Consider the following 18,986-nt stretch of genomic DNA (forward strand, 5'->3'; position numbering starts at 1 on the left):
ATCACACACATCCAAAGGGTTAGAACTATGATTTGTCATAAGAGAAAATTGTAGAAGAATCTGAATGAACATAGGGAAATGTGTGTGCATTTGATTAGTTATGAAAATTGCCGAAACCGGTTTGGCTCAGTGGATAGAGCGTCGGCCTGCGGACTAGGGGGTCCCAGGTTCGATTCCGGTCAAGGGCATGTACCTGGGTTGCGGGCACAACCCCTGTGGGAGATGTGCAGGAGGCGGCTAATCGATGTTTCTCTCTCATTGATGTTTCTAACTCTCTATCTCTCTCCCTTCCTCTCTGTAAAAAAATCAATAAAATATATTTTTAAAATAAATTAAGGAAGGAGAGTTAATAGTTAACAGTGGTTTATCTCCAGGGCACGAGATTAGGATGATCAAGTGTCTTGTCTTTTTACTTTGTATACTTCTGGACAGTTTAACTTTTTAATGCGTATATATTGCTATTATATTATACTGGGTATATACTGGTATTTATTTTACATATCACTTCCATAACAAACAAAATGATAAAAACATAGGGTTAATCAGACCTTTCTCTCTTATATCCCTACTCCTTCTTTATATCCCTGAAAATATTAATGTTTTAACCCTCCTTCCTCATCATCAATGATCCCACTCCCATCCCTAGAAAAGCAGGAAAAGTAATGGACATAAATGAGCAAATCCCTTGTATTCCTCAGACTCAAACGGGCTCCCTGAGGAGTAGTATCCTATTTCAATGTGCCCCAGCATTAAACAGGAAATGTCAGATTAACCATTCCTGAACACCTGCTCTCCAGGTGGGAAAAACAAACTCCACCTAAATGTCAGCGCCTGCCAGGGGACCACCGGGCTTAGCAGCCGGCAGCTGGAGGTGAGAACATCTATCTTCCAGCCCCGGTCCTGCCGCTGCTTGTGTGACCATGGATAAGGCCCTTCTCCCCATGGGGCTCCACTTTCCCTACTAACAGGAGCATCAGTGCCGATTTCTAAGACCGTTGACAAGATCATATAAGGTAATGCCAGTAGAAGCACATTTTCAATTGCAAAATATTTCCCCGAGACAAAATAGAGCAGAGAACTTAACAGCCTTTGCAGAGAGGGAGGCCACTTTTCATTGGACTGAAATCCATAAATAGGCACAGAGAGAAAAAAAGGAGTAAGGAAGGATCCTTGGGAGCTGGTGGTATTTTCCTCCACCCTGGAAACCCAAACCACAAAGAGGAGGGTGTGTGTGTGTGTTGTATGTTGGGAGGGTGCTTTGAAAGAGTGGGTGTGGAGCACACACAGCATTAAATCCCTGCCTGGAGCTATTCAATGTGTTTTGAACTCTTGTCAGTAGAATCTTGTGTCCTGGCTGCAGACTTCAAGCCCAGGGCGCAGGAGGGAAGAGCCAGCAAGGAAGCCTGTTAACTGCCCTCCCACCCTTTCCAGGGCATCTGAGTCAGCAAGCTGTGGCTAGAAGCAGGGGGAAAAGAGGCAGGGCGTGCCCAGGAGCCAACACCAGAGCAGGCACAGTGCTCTGCACAAAAGAACCAGAGCCTGGGCTCCAAGAGATCCCATTCGACCCCTACTCAACTCTGTGACTTCAGGCAAGTTGCCACCCCATCCTGGGGTTCATCTCCCCTTCTGTAAAATGAGCGGGTTACACAACAGGATCCTTCTGGCTCCACGACCATGGCCATTCTGTGTCTACCCATCAGGCGATGAAGCTTCCCAATCAGATAGCCTATTGAGAGCTGGGAAAGGTCCCTAGAATTCCCTCTGGCTTCCGTCAGGGACAGACACTGGCAGTTTTCCCCGCTCTGGTTCCTGTGCCTTGCCCCAGATGCACTGAGAATTTGTGAACTCATTTTTCTTTCCTGCCCAGGAGAGGGAACCCGGGAGGGCAGACAACAGGGCCGTGTGGCGTAATGAGAACGTGGAGGGAGGCAGGAGGCCTGGCACAGAGGGTTACTGCTGGGGGCCAGGAGAGAAGACACACACACAAGATCAGACAAACCAAACTTTATTCATAAAAGCATATTAGTAATCACCACTGGACTCTTAAATGAGGCACATTGGTCCCTTCTCCCTACCAGCCCTCAGCCCTCCCATTTCCACCCTTTCTTTTGACCATTGTAGAACGCTGGAAAAATCCTCTCCTGGGTCTGCAAGTGGTCCTAGGCTTTGGGCTGGGAGCAGCCCACAGTGGTCTTGGGCTAGATTGAGTCCTGGAGTCCAGAGAGAGAAGCCAGAGACGGCCTCCAGTATCCAAACATTCTGGGCCAGATCAAGTGGCCATTCCTATGGCACAGGGCCTCAAGGGGGAGGGGAGGAGGTGGGGCCATATTACACACCCTTCTCACATCTGGAGAAGCAGCGGGAGGCCAAGCACAAGGCACATCTAGAAGAGCCAGTGAGCACTGACATATTTCAGGCACATCTGGGTGGATAAGGTACCATGAAGGCCAAGGAGAAATCTGCTCCTGAGTAAGGTCACTGGACCACAGACCGAGCACCATGGGCTGGGGGGACTAAGAAAGCATCCTCAGGGGTCTGGATCTGAGCGGAGGATGCAGCTTAGATGGTGGTCTAAGAAAAGACAAAAGGAACAAAAGCTGGAGCCAAAACCCGCTGCTGAGGGTACAGAGGCACACGGCTCAGTTCCAGATGTTTGGAATATTGTGCCCAAGTCACAGCACTCAGGGTTGCTCTTATGTTGAGGCGAAATGAATCTTCACCCATCTTGGTTTTTCCACTGGATGGTGCTGACAGAAAGCTGCTGGGCAGAGGTCCTTCCCTCCCCCGCTGTGAAACCCTGTGTTGACACAGGCCCGGATCCCTGGGAATCTCCATGGCTCCTGCAACACAGAAACCTGCAACAGAAGAACCAACGTCACTGGGTCTCCGGGGCACTCCCAAGTATCCCAGTGAAGCCCCCCCCTCCCGCCAGGCTCTGGCTGGCACCAGCGGTGGGAGCTGAGGGACCAGTGACCCTGCCCGGACTGTGGCAGCAGCATGCGGCCTAACTGAGACACCGAAGGGCTCCGTGGTCTGGGCTTTCCCAGAGGACAGAAAACAAAGATAACCAATTTGAATAGGAACAGAGTTTAGTTTTACAAGACGAAGTTCCGGATATGGATGGTTGTGAAGGTTGACAACAATGTGGATGTACTTAGTGCCACAGAACTGTCCACTCAAAAATGGTTAATTTTGTTATGTATATTTTATCCCAATTTAAGTGATTTTTAAAATAACCATGTGAACAGCATCTAACATGTATTGACCCCTTACTGTATGTAGCATAAGCCTGGTCGTGAAGAGGCCAAACTGCCAGCGTTCAAATCCTAGCTCCACCTAGGAGGCTCTGGGAAAGTTACTCAACCTCTCTGGGACTCATTTTCCTTATATGGAATCTATATATATATATATATAAGCCTAACATGCAAAGTGTCCCCTTGGGAGTTCAACCAACCAGGAGTTCAACCGCCTGCTATGATGTGCACTGACCACCAGGGGGCAGCACGGAACGAAGGAAGGCCAGGCCAGCTGCCAGCTGCTAGGGACCCTACACATGCACAGATTTCGTGCACTGGGCCTCTAGTAAGGAAATAATAATAGAACCCTCTTCAATAGGGTTGTTGAGAGGATGAAATGAACATAGGCAGTCCTCGGGTTACATCGGACTCGACTTACCTTACGTCGTTTCGTGGTTATGTCACCATCTCCCATTTATTTATAAAAAAAAAAGTTCCGTTATTTCGACGTATGTACATATGTGCTTTATGTTTTTATTACTTATTTACCACAAGTAAAGGTCAGGAATTGTTATCTTTCTTTTAAATTTTTTTTACTGCCCTAACTGGTTTGGCTCAGTGGATGGAGCGTCAGCCTGCGGACTGAAAGGTCCCAGGTTCAATTCCGGTCAAGGGCATGTACCTTGGTTGTGGGCACATCCCCAGTAGGAGGTGTACAGGAGGCAGCTGATCGATGTTTCTCTCTCATCGATGTTTCTAACTCTCTATCCCTCTCCCTTCCTCTCTGTAAAAAATCAATAAAATATATTTTAAAAAAATTTATTGCCGAAACCGGTTTGGCTCAGTGGATAGAGCGTCGGCCTGCGGACTGAAAGGTCCCAGGTTCGATTCTGGTCAAGGGCATGTACCTGGGTTGCGGGCACATCCCCAGTAGGAGATGTGCAGGAGGCAGCTGATCGATGTTCCTCTCTCATCGATGTTTCTAACTCTCTATCTCTCTCCCTTCCTCTCTGTAAAAAATCAATAAAATATATATTTTTTAAAAAATTTACTTTTTACTGTTTCACTTCATTACTGCTGTATATGTGCTCCGTGTGAGTGACGTAGGTGCTTATGTAGATGGGTTCCGTCTTATGGTGAAAATCGAGTTACATCGTGCTGTAGGAACCCAGGGCTGCCTGTACGTCTAGTGCTTTTAGCAGTGCCAGGCACAGAGGGCTAGATAAATGCTATGGTGACCAAGTAAAGCTTACATAAGTGCCCTCCCACCCAGTCCTCACAACTACAACAGAGAAATCTAATGCCTCTCCACCTAAACCTTACAAACACGCTCATAAAGACACACTCTGGCCTCCCCTATTCTAGTTGCTAATCCAGAGAGCAGCAATTTTTTTCCCCAAAGAGAAGACCTTTGAAGGATTTAGCAAAAAGTTTTAATTATCACAATTCTTTGGACATGTGGTTATTAATGCCACCCCTCCCACTTGCTCTCCGAATAAAACCCTCTAACTTTTAGAAAAAGAGGAGTTCTGTGTTTTTATTCAAAGGCCATGACCCCTCCAGGAAACAAAGAAGTGTCGTACCTTCCTGAGGCTGGGCCAGCTGTCCACCCCAGCGCCAGAGCTTTCCTCTCTCGGTGGTGAGTGTGACCGCTGTCACAGGCAGAGCCAGGACCTCTTGCAGGTGTCATTCCCTTTGACTGGGAAACCATCTGGGTAACTTTGGCTTCATTTCCCAAACGATGTAAAGGAATGTTCAGATCCACCAGGTCCCAGGCCTCTCCCTGGCCTGTCAAGGAGCAGTTATTTTCCCTCACGGGCTGGGCCCTCCCTCTGCTAGAGAAAGTCCCTGGGAAAGAGGGGGCACCCCAAGTCTTCAGAAAGACCAATGGGTTGGGTCCCCTAGGAAGAAATGAAAGCCAAGACTGCAGGGGAACCTTAGGTGGCAAAATCTGATCCAGGCCCAGGGGCAAGAAACCCTTCTTATTGCCTGGTTTTACGGCAGGACTTCTCAGAGCCTTGGATGTGCCAGTGACTCTCTGAGAAGGGGGGATAGCACCTTTGACAAACCCATTTAGCCTGGAAACCCTCTTTTAGAGGGTAACTCCTGAGCCAGGATCCCAGGGAACACTACTGTTTTCATGCAAACAGGGCTGGAAGGGGATTTGGGAGACAAGGTTCTAATGTTATTCTGGCTTTTCTTACAAGCAAGCTCTAGGTCTGTAAAACGGAATGGAGCTCGCCCTAACCTTCCCTGGCGGTACTGCGGGGTCCCTAATGCAAAAAGATATTGGGAGGTGGGAGTGGAGCAGAGGCCTGTGAGCCAGGCTGGGAAAGCTAGTGTGCGTTTGGGTCTGGCCTCCATGAACCGATGGGACAAAGGCGAACAGACAGAGGCAAGAAGACAGCCCACAGGCCCTGACCATTCATCCTCACCTTTGGAGCTAGGCCCCACCCCAAGACATCAAAGCACCGAGCGATGGGCTGGGTAGGGCCGCGCAGGATGCCCGAAAAATCCCGAACTAAAACCAGACTCGTCGCTTCTCCCGGGACCAGTGGCGGCCTGTCTCCAGCTCTGCCCGCGGCTGGCTACATGCCTGCCTTTCCCAGCACTCGGGCTGGCAGAGGGCCCGGGGAAAGGGGGTGCTCTTCCCAGCGCGGGGCGGCAGGAAGGGGGCAGGGGCGCCGCCAGATGACTGGCAACAATTTGGGAGCCTCCACCGGATCTACGCGGCGCCTGTCCACGTCTCGCTGTCAGCGGGGAAGGGGAAGAGGAACCGCGAGGTCTGGCCTCGGGAGGGGTATGGGAATGCGCGTCCGCCCTGCGGCTGTCGCCCTGCTCGGGCCCCTGGAGACTGCGCATCCCACGCAGCGGTCCAGGCTCTGGGCGGTGGCGCTGCCGTCGGGCGGGGACTGCGTGTCTGGGTGTCCGGGTGCCTGGGTGTCCGGTGCCTGGGCGCGGGCGGTGGCGGGGACGCAGCGCGAGGGAGGGTGCCAGGGCGCACAGGCGCGGGCGGCAGGAAGGGCTGGGGCGCTGGTGTCCTCAGGGTCCCCTGCCCGCGGGGGCGTCTCACGCCACCTCCTGCTCGCCCTGGTAGCGGCGGCAGCAGCTGTAGAGCGCAGACAGCAGGTAGAGGCCCAGGCAGAGGCCCCCGCAGACGGCCGCGCCCAGGAAGGCGTGGTAGGCGCAGGGCATCTGGTAATTCTTGAGGTTGCAGTAGCTGTGCCTCTGAGTCTGGTCGATCATGATGGCTGTCGCGGCGCCGTAGAGCGCAGCCGCCAGCAAGTCGTGCGCCACGTTGACCACGAGCCAGCGCGAGCCCAGCACGGGCACCAGCTCGTGCTTGCCCAGCAGCGTGAGAAAGTAGAGGCCCAGGGTCAGCAGCCAGAAGAGCACGGACACGAAGAGCGCGAAGTGCACGGGCCCCTGGTACCTGCTGGTGGCGATGGTGATCCAGAAGGCGGCGCCGGCCAGCAGCTGCAGCACCCGCAGCACGCCCAGCGGCCCGCGCAGGAAGGCCCGCTGCAGGCGCACCGAGCTGCGGGCCGTGCGCGCCTGGGGCGGCGGCTGGCGCGGGGGCGGCGGGAGCATGGCCCCCGAGCGCGGTGGCGGCGGCGGCGGCGCCCCGAGGAGCGGAATGGCGGCGCCTGGTTCACGCGGGAGGCTCGGCCGACGTGCCCGCTGCGCCTGCCGCGGCCTCCTCGCTCGCTCCTAGTCCTCGGCTCTTTCTCCTGCTCCCACCCTTCCTCCCCTCTCTCCTCCCCTCAGCCCTCCTCTCATTCTCTCGGCCTCTCTCCACCCCTCCTACCCGCCTTTCCCTTCTCCTCCCCGGTCTCCACCCCCAATCGCTCCTCCCGGCTTCCTGCCATCTCTTTCGGCCTCGCTCACCACCCCGGGGCCACCCTTTCCCGCAGGCGCCGGACTCGCAGCTCGGAATCCTGAGTCCCCGGGGCTGGGCGGGAGGCACCCGCACCCCCCAGCCGACCGCGGGCCCTCAGCCACATCCAGCTTGGGCGAAGTTTGCCACATCCCGCCGCCCTGCCTCGCGGCTCCCGGCCAGCCTTGGAGGGGAAAGCTGTTTTCTGGAGTTTTCCTCCAGCGTCTGGCTGGGCGCTGTTCTTTCTCCTTCCTCCTGTTTTAGCGCCCACCGAGGCCTCCCGGCCCTTCCTTGGCGCTGGAGGAGAGCAGTGCTCATCTCGAGCTGACATCTGTTCTCACCGGGTCATCAGGAGTATCCTGCCGGTGCCTCCCTCAAACCTATCCCAGCCCTTCAAGTTCTCCATGTCAGAGAAAGGGACACCACCCACCCGAGGCCCCACGGACCCTCCCGCATGCCACCAGCCAAGTCTAGTTGTTACAGACAGTGAGACATGAGCAGAGCAGGGAGGATGGGCCAGGTTCAGAAGGTCACCAGGGCAGGAAGCACCGGGTGCCTAGCAAGGGGCAAAACTGGGAAAACAAAACCTCACCCCCCCCCCCCCACCCCGTGTAACTTTCCTGCCCTAGCACATCCCTGCGCATGCAGTTTAGACCCCTGACCTTTTCCTCCCTAAAGATAACATCTAGGCCTCAGTTGTATTTCCGCTCCAGGCCCAGAAAAGCAGCAAAACTAGACAAGTGAAGCCATGGCTGCCTTAGGACCAGCCGCATTGACTAATGAGCCCCTACCCTGACCCCACCAATCAGCGGAGACCAGGACCCTGAAAGAGCACACCTGGAAAGCTGATGAATATGCTATTGAGACCCTTCCCTGAGACCTCCCCTAAAACTCCCACCTGCAAGAGAGAGCAATATTCCCAACACAAAGGACCCAGCCCGGACTCTCCCCCTGGGGAGTATGCCCCTGCCATTCCTTCCCTCCTCTCCCCCACAGGCACCATCTCCTAAAGGTGAGACTTGCAACCAGGGGAGAAGTGGGCAGCTCATCCCAGGCTAAACCCCTGAACTTACTTCCGAGGCCCCTTTTCTCTGACTTCCCAGTGAGCCAAAGCAGCCCAGCCTAGGCCCTTGTGTTGCTTTTTTGAACTTAAAAAACAAACAAAACAAAAACACATTTTTATTGATTTCAGAGAGGAAAGGAGAGGGAGAGAGATATAGAAACATCAATCATCAGAGAGAATCACTGATTGGCTGCCTCCTGCACACCCCCTACTGGAAATCAAGCCCACAACCTGGGCATGTGCCCTAACCAGGAATTGAACTATAACCTCCTGGTTCAGAAGTCGATGCTCAACCACTGAGCCACAGCGGCTGGACCCTAAGTGTGTTTTTGCTGAACTACTAGACAAAATGGCCTGTGATGAGAACGACTGCTACTTTACATTCCTGTTATTAGAATGCTTTACATGTATTCTCATTTGAGCCTCAAAACAGGCTCAGCACTTAATAGGTACTTAATACCCACTTGCTGAAACTGAGGCACAAATGGGTTTCCTCATTTACTGAGGGGAAAACGAAGCCTAAAGGAGTTAAGACCACAAACCTGCTCGCTGCAGCTGGTCTCTCTTCTCTCTCCTTTTATCCAACCTTTGCACGCCAGGTCTAAAACACGGACCTGGTTGTTTATTGCACTGCTTCCCCCACAGACCACAGGCTAGGGCTTTTTCTCTTCTGTGGGCATATTACGTAATTTCGCCCCAACTGACTTCCAATTTCCTGATTTTTCACTTCCTTTCTTTACACAGGATCCCACCCAGCATGTCAACCCTATCCAACGTCTTTAGTTTCCCAAATGAGCTCAGAATGCCCTTCATTCCCAGACCCCACTTGCCTGGCACACTCCTGCATATCCTTCAGTGCCAGTATAAATGCCCCTCCCTTTGGCCCAGCCTCCCAAACTGTTGATTGCTGGTTCTCCTGAGCCCCCCCTTGGAGCACCCCTCTGCAGTTCTGAGTGGGCTACATCGTAAGCATTGGCTATCACACCTTTCCAGCTTTGCCTGCGCCTGGCATATGAGAGACTCGGCCGATGTCAGTGAAGTGGGTGGCTGAGTGGCTGCAGAGACAGCAATGGACCTGAGAGGCCCTCTTACCCTGGGGACTGCGCATGCATCAGAATCCCAGCTAATCCTATTCTGCAGAACTAGTCTCTCATCTCCTGGAGTGCGTCCAGGACATCTGGCCTGGCCGAGCGGGTCCCTCTTTCAGGAGCCTGGCTCCCCTTAGGGGAGAAAAAGTATGTGGCTTCTCAGGGACTAATGCCTCTCCCTGCCAACACAGCCCCACCTGTAGGTACTGACCAAGCTCTGAATGCATATTTTATTTATTTTTAAATTTTATTTATTGATTGGAGAGAGGGAGACATAGGTTTGTGGTTCCACTTATTTATGCAGTCATTGGTTGTTTCTTGAATGTGCCCTGACCGGGGATCAAATCCACAATCTTGGTGTATCAGGACGACACTCTAACCAACTGAGCCTCACAGGCCAGGGCTGAATGCCCACTATAAATAAATAGATGGTGACGTGTAAGACATATCTGTGTGAGGCATCATGGTGTAGAGGCCCTGGAGGCAGACTGCTTCATCACTCCCTAGTTCTGGGACCTCTCTGTGCCTCAGTTTCCTCATCTGTGAAATCCTTTCAGCAAGTGGACAGTAAGTACCTATTAAGTGCTGGGCATTGTTTTAGGGGCTAAGGATAAATAATATATACGTGATCACTATATAAACCGAATGCCTATTGTACACTAGGCACTATGATGAGCCCTTTATATTAATTGTTCTACCCGATTCTCACAACAGCCCTATAAAATTACTACTGTTAGATTTGCTGGTGGGGAAACCAGGGCTTGGAGGGTTAAGGAAGCTGACAATGTTCACAGAGCTGATGGGTGGCTGTTTAAACAGGAGCCTGGGTTCTTTTATATACTTTCCTATATTTTATTCTCAGTTGCTTTTACAGGGACCCAGGAATGTTACATGATTTGCCCAAAGAAACACAAGCGGTAAGTGTAAGTGTGGGGACTCGAACCTAGGTCGTCTGACCCCAATGTCAAGGCTTTCCCCTCAGCAACCCCCTGGAGGGACATCCTCAGTGCCCTCAGGGTGCCAATCTTGAGCAGGGCTGGGGCTAGAACAGGCAACTAGGGGGCCGAATCTGGGTGCTGGACTGATGACAAACTATCTCTGTGAGTGGGGAGCCTAACTGAATAAACATGTAAAGAGAAGAACCATTTCTCTTCTTAAAAAAAAAAAAAAAAAAAGCATTTGAAAAGTTGAGGGTTGGGCGCCACCTGGTGGGCCTCTAGACCTTCAGCCTCATCCGCCAAGTCACTCCTTACAAGGAAATCAATGCCGTGGTTTTGGGGAGATATTTTTAGCCTCTGGAATCTTGAAGACATTCCAAGGGGTGGTTCAGCAGACTCTCTGCAAAAACGTAGCCGTGCACAAAGATCTTGATTCCTCCAACTCAACAAATACGGCCTAAGCACCTGTGGATGCAAACAATCTGGCTGAAGAATGCAGGAAGAGGACCACCTGCCCTCAGAGTGTTGGCACTTCGCTGGCAGGGGAGAGACCGCTGTGGACACAACACAGAGGGATACATGAGAACTACACGGAAAGTACAAAAGGGATGGAGGATGTATGTGTGATGGAAGGGCTGGGGAAAGCTGCAAGGATGAAGTGTCATTTGAAGATGGACAGAGTTTTGGCAAGCAGAGAGGGGTTATTGGGTGAGGCGGTCCACCATGGATTCTGAGCATCCCTGGATATTATCACCCGGTATGCCAAGAATGCAAGGCCTCTCTCCCCAGCCAGTTCTCAGTGTTGTGTTTGCGGCCAACAACTTTGAGGAATGAGGGAACAATTCCTCTAAAACAAAGAGCAGGCTTGCTTGCTGCTTACTACAAAAGTGGTTTAGGTAAAAGGGGACAATGGTGGGGGTACCAAGCTTGGTACTCCCCCGCTATGATGCAAGCCCCCCTGGACGTGTCACATTCACTTGCACCGCTCTGTGCTTCTCCCATGAAACTTGGGAACAAGGGGAAGAGAGGGAACAATGATGCTCATGCTGCTTGCTATGCCAAGGTGGTAGGTCCTTTGTCTCTGGGTCAGCAATCCTGTGTCTTCCGTCAGCATTTATAAAACAATAGCAGACTGGCTTATCTAGCTGGTAAGCAGTGTGAATTCCAGACCCTCACAGGGGTTCTAAGGAGAGGGAACAGTGTGAGCAGAAGCAGGGCCTAGGTTGCTAAGGGAACAAGGAGCAGTGATATTTGATGGCTACTGTAAGCTCCGATGTCCAGAGGAAAAGGAACAACTACTGTTCAGTCCATTCTGTTTTGTCTTCAGCCTCTGGGCTACTGTAAACATACTGCATATATGTACTCAACGCACATTGATTTAACACCTGTTTTGTGTTTAACACTTGACACAAATCAATTAACAGCAGAGGCAAAATGCATAGGGAGAAAGATGGGTGCCTTCACCTGTAGAATCTTGCCTTGAATTCTGTCATTAAATTACTAAATAAGCATTTCCTGAATACCTACTATGTACCTGGCACCTACTATGTACCTACAATCATGTGCCTGAGCAGGAAGAGGCCTTGAAAATAATTTTCTCCAGGCTTTTCATTTTATGGAGGATGGGTACTGAGGCCCAGAGAAGGTAAGTGACTTGTTCAAGGTCACACAGCTGGTTGATGTGAGCACCAGGTTTATAACTGAGGTCTCCTGACTCAATCCAGTGCTCACTCTGTGACACCATTGGGACAGCACCCAGACAGGAGGTTCCCAGAGGCTACAGGGTAAGGGGCTCTATAAGTCAGGCCAGCACATGCCCTCTCACCTGTGGGCTAAGTGGCTCATGCCTCCAGGCCTGTTCCCAAGGTGGCTCCCACCAGGCTATGGGAATAGGGGCTCCTGGGTAGAGTTGGGTGGGACTTTGGATGGCTCTTGAGCTTGTTAATCCAGCCCCCAAGGAATACCTGGCCTTTGCTGGGGCCATAAAGCACCTTTGGGCAAAGGAAAAGGCCATGCAATGGGCCTGGGCAAGTGGTGAAGGCATTCGACTCTGGCAAAGCTCAGCCCTCACTCCCCAGGGGAAGCTGGCCAGGAGCCACAGGTACCTCCTGAGGCTTATCCTCATGTGAAGCCACCCTGCACACTGGCTGGCAAGGCTGGGTCCATAAGACTAAGTAACAAACGGTGGGTGACCCTGAGACCATGTTATTAAGCAGCTGCCCATGACATGAGGTTACCTCCTGCTGGGACCTGTGATGGGGATGTGCAGGCCCAACACACCACATTCCTGGTGGGAAGGAGGGGCCTCACCTATGAGGATGGGACAACCCGAGCCAGAATGGGTTGAGTCAATCACACCACTCTGCCAGTCAGCCTTGGGTAAAAGTGGCAGTGGCTCAATACTAATAACTAACATTTGCAGAGCACTCACCATGGGCCTGGCCTTATGCTAGGTACTTTCCACACTTGTTTCGTTTGCTTTTCACAATAGCCTTGTGAGATAGGAGCTATTAAAACCACCTCCACTTTAAGATGAAGAAACCGAGACACAAGGAGGTTATATCTAATGGCACACAGCTATTGGAGAATGAAATGCAAATATTTGATTTCTGAATCCAGGCTTTTAATCACTATATATACATGGGACTTAAGCCTTGGTCCAGGAGGCAAGACATCAGAGGATTGCATCTTAGTGGTACAAAGAAAATGGTCCCGCCCTCGACGGTTTGGCTCAGTGGATAGAGCGTCGTCCTACGGACCAAAAGGTCCTGGGTTCGATTTCGGTGAAGGGCACGCACCTTGGTTGCAGGCTCCTCCCCAGCCCAGGCCCTGATTGGGGTTCATGCGGGAGGAGGCAACCAATCAACGTGCTTCTATCACATCAGTGTTTCTCTCACATCAATGTTTCTCTCTGTCTTTCCCTCTCTCTTCCACTCTCCCTAAAAGGCAATGGAAAAATATCCTCCAGTGAGGATTAACAAAATAAAAATACAAAAAATAAAGTGGTCCCAATTTTGTAGGGATAGTCAGCGGTTAGGGGGCCAGACAAGAGGCCATGAGAGTGGGTGTGGTTGTTACGGCCTCAAGATCTGCACTTGGAGAGCCTGATGCTGTTTCCCTTTCTCATCTTGCTATGCAAGTGGCCCCAGAAAAGGGAAATGTGTTCCCTTTAATTCCCCAACTCACCCTCAGCTGGAGCTTTAAAGCAGGAGGAGTAGACCCCAAGGGCTAGGCTGGAGTCAAGGGTCCCTATCAAACAATGCTCTGTGCTGGGTGTTTAACCTGCATCACCTTCTTAGCCCTTGCAACAACCTCGTGAGATAGGTAATTCATTACCTCCACTTGACAGTTGAGGAAAATGAGATTCAGACAGACTGAGCTAGGAACTAAATTTAGGTCTCCAGACCACTAGACAGCTGCCTTAGACTAACCCTGAGTCTGCTTTCACAGTGAACTTTCCCCCAAAGTTCAGTCTCACAACAGACTCTTTACCAGTCATTATCCACTCAAACCACACAGCAAGAGCAAATGTGGTCTCCCCTCCACCACCGCTTGGGTTTCCAAACTCCCATTACCACGGGGACCTTTTAAAGATGTGGTGAGTCGTGGAGATTTCCCCCAACTCTCGTTTTCTCTCTACTGACAGGAAACACCTCCTCCCCAACCTAGACAGGTAGAGTGGGACACTGCTGCCACAGTTCAGAGATCAAAGGTCACAGAAGCCACTAGAGACTTAATAGGAACTTGCCCTGACCCATCAGGAAGATGCCAAAATTGCCAGTATCATGGCATTCGGGGATCAAGAGAAGCAACAAGAATCTTCAGTGGAGTTGAAATGCTTCAGAAGGCCTGTCTCTCCCATGGGGCCTTCTCCCCGCTCGCAGCCCCTGTGGGAGTAGTGACTCTAGATATAGACGGTATATTGATACTATAAGGCTCTGCCCTTACTCCTCCTCCACTGCTGACCCCAGCTGGGCCTATCAGATTCCTTCTTCTGGAATCTGATGGAATTCCTGAATGGAGCTAGTGTTGGGTAACCAAAGCCAGTGCACTAGGCAAATTTGTGGGGAGTAGAAATTCTGGGTAGACAGAGGAAGCTGGTCTGCAGAAAAGGGTCTGGGTTCTTCAGAGAAACAGAATAAGTAGGTAGGTAGGTAGGTAGGTAGGTAGGTAGGTAGATAGACAGATGATAGATAGAATGGATTTATTACAAGAAATTGACTCATGCATTTATGGAGGCTGAGAAGTCCCAAGATCTGTAGTCAGCAAGCTGGAGAGCCAGGGGAGTCAATGGTGTATAGTTTAACCTGAAGGCAGGAAAAAATAGCAATGTCCCATCTCAGTCAGGTAGGAGGCATTTCCTCTTACTCATGGGAGGATCAGTCTTTTTGTTTTATCTAGGTCTTCACCTGACTGGATGAGGCCCACCCACATTAGGGAAGGCAATTTGCTTTACTTGGTCTACCAATTCAGATGTTAAACTCATCTAAACACACACACACACACACACAGAATAATGTTTAACCATATGTATCTGGGCAGCGCCCATGACCCAGCCAAGTTAACACACAAATTAACCACCACAGCCAAGTATGCAGAGACTAGAGATGATGAGAGCTGCCTATGACTTATTCCATGTTATTCCGCTGGACTTCATTTCTGCGAACTCACTGTTGCTTTAGAGCAGCCCCCTCCCCTCCACTTCACTTGAGCTAACTGAAACAGATTTCTGTTTCTTATAAGGGCATCATAATGAAGCAAGGAGGGTTTGGAGACTAACTACTGGGATCTGAATCCTAGTTTCACTTTTGTTGGTTTGTGTAATGGCTACAAATTCTTTGATTCCCCTTCCATCAAGAGGTCTGGTCCATGATTCCTTCTGTGGAGAATGGCACTGGGAAATCAATATCTGGGTGCTAAATGTGCTATGCCTTTTGTTTGTGTGTGTGTGTGTGTTTTTAAAGATATATTTGTTGATTTTTTACAGAGAGAAAGGGAGAGGGATAGAGAGTTAGAAACATCGATGAGAGAGGAACATCGATCAGCTGCCTCCTGCACACCCCCTACTGGGGATGTGCCCACAACCAAGGTACATGCCCTTGACCGGAATCGAACCTGGGACCCTTGAGTCCGCAGGCTGACGCTCTATCCACTGAGCCAAACCAGTTAGGGCTGTGCTATGCCTTTTGGAGTGCCACTGCTTCTGGGCCCTCTCAGCAGACACAACTGGAAAATGTTCGTGTGTTCTTGTGTGTACATAGACATGAATACATTTGCACATACAAACATACATATATTTCTAGATTTATTTTTATATCTACTGCTTACCTATATATTAAAAACCGTGAGTTTATACTTGCTACGAATTAAATTATATTTCCCCAAATTCATATGTTGAAGCTCTAACTTCCAGAGTGTCTGTATTTGGGTTAAAAAATACATAAGGATAAATGAGAGTGTCCAGAGTGGAGCCCTGACCTGACAGGATTCGTGTCCTTATACCTCCAAGGTTAGTGCAGGGACACTCCAGGGGGTGCCAAGGGAAGCTGCTAGCCACGGTGTACTGCTGCTGCCATGTGCTATAGAACCCGGGTGCTGAAGAAGCTGCCCACGCTGCAGGAGCCTGGCACCTGACGAGCCACATGTGCTCCAGGAGTGGGCACTGGAGAAGCATGAAGGAGCCTGGTGAGAGCAGCACAGAACCAAAGGAAGACACTCCTCCCAGAGTGCTTTACGAGCTCCCTCTACCGTCAAAGCTGAGCAGTGCGCCAGCTGGAAAAGGAGAAATAGTTACAGGACTGCTGCAGTGCAGGCAGTATCACAGAGAGAATGGCACAGTCCACCCCTTTGGAGACTCAACTTCCATATGCAACCTTCTGTATACATTTAGACTTTCATACAACAATGAAACAACTCCTCATCTCCACCTAATGAGTTACAGCTATCTTTCTTACAAGAAGTTCTCACCCTCTCTCCAAAGTGAGGAGATACACAGTCCCAACACTCATTATTAAATACTTCTCAGATTGTCATAGTCCCATGGGTTATACTGTTACCTAAAAACGAAATTGAAACATGAACTTCCAACAACTTACATACAAAACGAAAACGGGAAGAGAGAGAAAAAGAAAAAAAATGTTTAATATGTACAAAAATGCCATGTATACATAACAAACAGAGAAAAAAATATGCAAAACTACCACAGTTCCTGTTTTTATAATGGCCACAACGCTGTTTTAGTAGTTACTAATGGTTTCCTAACTGCCTCATTTCTTCTACATTTATTAGTTGGCATTCCACTATCAGGAAGGCCTTTCTTGTCTCCTCTGTTTACTTATTTATTCATTTATTTATATTACTATTGACTTAGGTATTCTTTTTTAAAAAAAATACATTTTATTGATTTTTTACAGAGAGGAAGGGAGAGGGATAGAGAGTTAGAAACATCAATGAGAAACATCGATCAGCTGCCTCCTACACACACCCCACTGAGGATGTGCCCGTAACCAAGGCACATGCCCTTGACCAGAATCGAACCCGGGGCCTTTCAGTCCTCAGTCCGGGGCTCTATCCACTGAGCCAAACCGGTTAGGCAATTTAGGTATTCTTAATTTACTCATTGGGTTGTAACATGTTATTGTCATATTTTATTTCGATGCTCTGCAGTTGACTAATGGGAGTCCTAATAAACTTTGACACGTCTTTGACACATCTTTATCATTCTCTGCGTACTTCCCTACTTTCCAGCACAAAATGTTCTAGGAACTTCTTGAACTTCCTCAACCCCAGTGGGAGAGTCGATGATTTCTCCAAGGAGCCGTGACTCCTTCTGTGGAGAATGGCACTGAGAAATCAATATCTGGGCACTACATGGGCTAAGCCTTTTGGAGTGCCACTGCTTCTGGGCCCGCTCAGCAGACACAACTGGGACAGGTGTATGTTTGGGTGTTCTTGTGTATACACAGACATGAAAACATTTGCACATACAAACATACTTATATTTCTAGCTAGATTTATTTTTATATCTACGGCTTACCTATATATTAAAAACCATGAGTTTATACTTGCTATGAATTGAATTATATTTCCCCAAATTCATACGTTGAAGCTATACCCTCCAGAGTGTCTGTATTTGGGTTAAGAAAGTAAGGATGAATGAGTGTCCATAGAGTGGAGCCCTGACCTGACAGGATTCGTGTCCTTATAAGACGAGACACCGGAGAGCTCTCTCTTTCTCTACCAGGTGAGGACACAGTGAGCATGTGGCCATCTGCAAGCCAGGAAGATGACGCTCACCAGAAACCAAATGGGTTGGCACCTTGATCCTGGGTTTCCCAGCCTCTGCAACTGTGAGGAAATAAGTGTTTGTTGCTAAGCCACACAGTCTGTGGTATTTTGTTATGGCAGCCCTGGCTGACTAATACCATACTGACCTTTAATTCTAATGTGCAGGAATGGTATTTTGTTTGCTTGCTTGTTATTTTTGTTTGTTTTTAGTGTTTCAATAATGTACCCTTTGCCGGCAGAACTTTGCTATTTTTGGCCTGTTCCGGTTGTAAGTTCAGAGAAGAGGGCTGTAAGTTGCTGTGTGTAATGTCCTAAGCAGAAGGGCACTTAAAAAAAAAGTTTAGAATGATCAGGATCATTTATAAAAAACAAACACAGAGCTGACTCAAAAGTCACACTGTTGCTTTTCATCTGAGTGTGAAAGTTCCCTCTGTACTCCTCAGAAAAAGACCTTAACCCAGTGGTTCTCAACCTTCTGGCCCTTTAAATACAGTTCCTCATGTTGTGACCCAACCATAAAATTATTTTCGTTGCTACTTCATAACTGTAATGTTGCTACTGTTATGAATCGTAATGTAAATATCTGATATGCAGGATGGTCTTAGGCGACCCCTGTGAAAGGGTCGTTCGACCGCTAAAGGGGTCGCGACCCATAGGTTGAGAACCGCTGCCTTAACCCAATTCCTGGTAAAACCAAGTCTTGGCTTGAAGTACTCTAGGGCTCTATCCCCAGAGGTGACCTTCTCTAAATAGGTCCCTGTCAGGGGTGGATCCCAGATCACCTTCTTCTCCGTGGCCCATACAACTGTGGAAGTGACCCATCTTCTCATCAGAAATACTGAATCATGAAGCTGCAACAAAAGAAATGGTTCCATTGTGTGGTAAGGACATGGTCACATGCCTGCAAAAAATGTCTGGAGACATTCTCCACCCAGCCTTAGTCACATATGACCCAGAAGCCACAAGCTCCCAATACCCACGCTGGTATGCTCATCTGAGCTCACGACCTCAGAATTCCTAGGTTCTCCGAGCACCGATATGCCAAGAATGTGGCCGTTCTATTGCTTAGAATGGGCTACAGGAGTCCCTGGTTCAGAAGCCCAGCCTCCCAGTTTCCAGTCTACACAGTCCCCTCCTTAGCCAAGCAGTTGGCTGATAGGCTTCACAGCACTACTTTCTATTGGAGAACATTGCTGATTTCTTTGCTCTTTTCAATATTTTCCCGGGGCTTCAGGAAAAGCAAAGAGAAACCACGGTTCAAACCCTTTTAACTACAGCAAAGCACTTGCTGATGTTTTTGTGCAGGACAGAAAGCAGAAGCAGAGTCTGAGGGATGCGGAAGAACAGCTCCCAAACGTCCCTTCCACCTTGCAAACAGGGATCCACAGATTCTTTTGTGCAGGCTCTTACTCTTTCCCCTCAGAGCTTCTACAGAAGAGAAATACAATGACTACGAAGGTCAGCTCTGTAGAGCAAAAGAAGTCAGGAAGCCCTAGC

At 49.7% G+C, this 18,986-nt stretch overlaps 1 protein-coding gene across 3 annotated transcripts; it reads right to left on the reverse strand.

Annotated features, from left to right (window-relative positions):
• Window positions 1–1,989: 1,989 nt before the first annotated feature.
• MARVELD1 (MARVEL domain containing 1) lies at window positions 1,990–7,007 on the reverse strand. 3 transcript variants are annotated; one of them, XM_036336417.1, is made up of 3 exons: window positions 5,672–7,007; window positions 4,820–5,024; window positions 1,990–2,855 (listed from the first exon to the last, which is right to left on the reverse strand). In XM_036336417.1, exon 1 carries the CDS (start codon window positions 6,825–6,827, stop codon window positions 6,306–6,308), a length of 522 nt encoding a protein of 173 aa, XP_036192310.1. In that variant the 5' UTR covers window positions 6,828–7,007; the 3' UTR covers window positions 1,990–2,855; window positions 4,820–5,024; window positions 5,672–6,305. The 3 variants fall into 3 exon arrangements, with proteins under 3 accessions (XP_036192310.1, XP_036192311.1, XP_036192309.1); XM_036336418.1 differs by lacking the exon at window positions 4,820–5,024; XM_036336416.1 differs by having other exon boundaries at window positions 4,820–7,007.
• Between the last annotated feature and the right edge of the window lie 11,979 nt (window positions 7,008–18,986).

Source organism: Myotis myotis, unplaced genomic scaffold (genome assembly GCF_014108235.1).
Source record: "Myotis myotis isolate mMyoMyo1 unplaced genomic scaffold, mMyoMyo1.p scaffold_m19_p_15, whole genome shotgun sequence".
Classification (NCBI taxonomy): Eukaryota; Metazoa; Chordata; class Mammalia; order Chiroptera; family Vespertilionidae; genus Myotis; species Myotis myotis.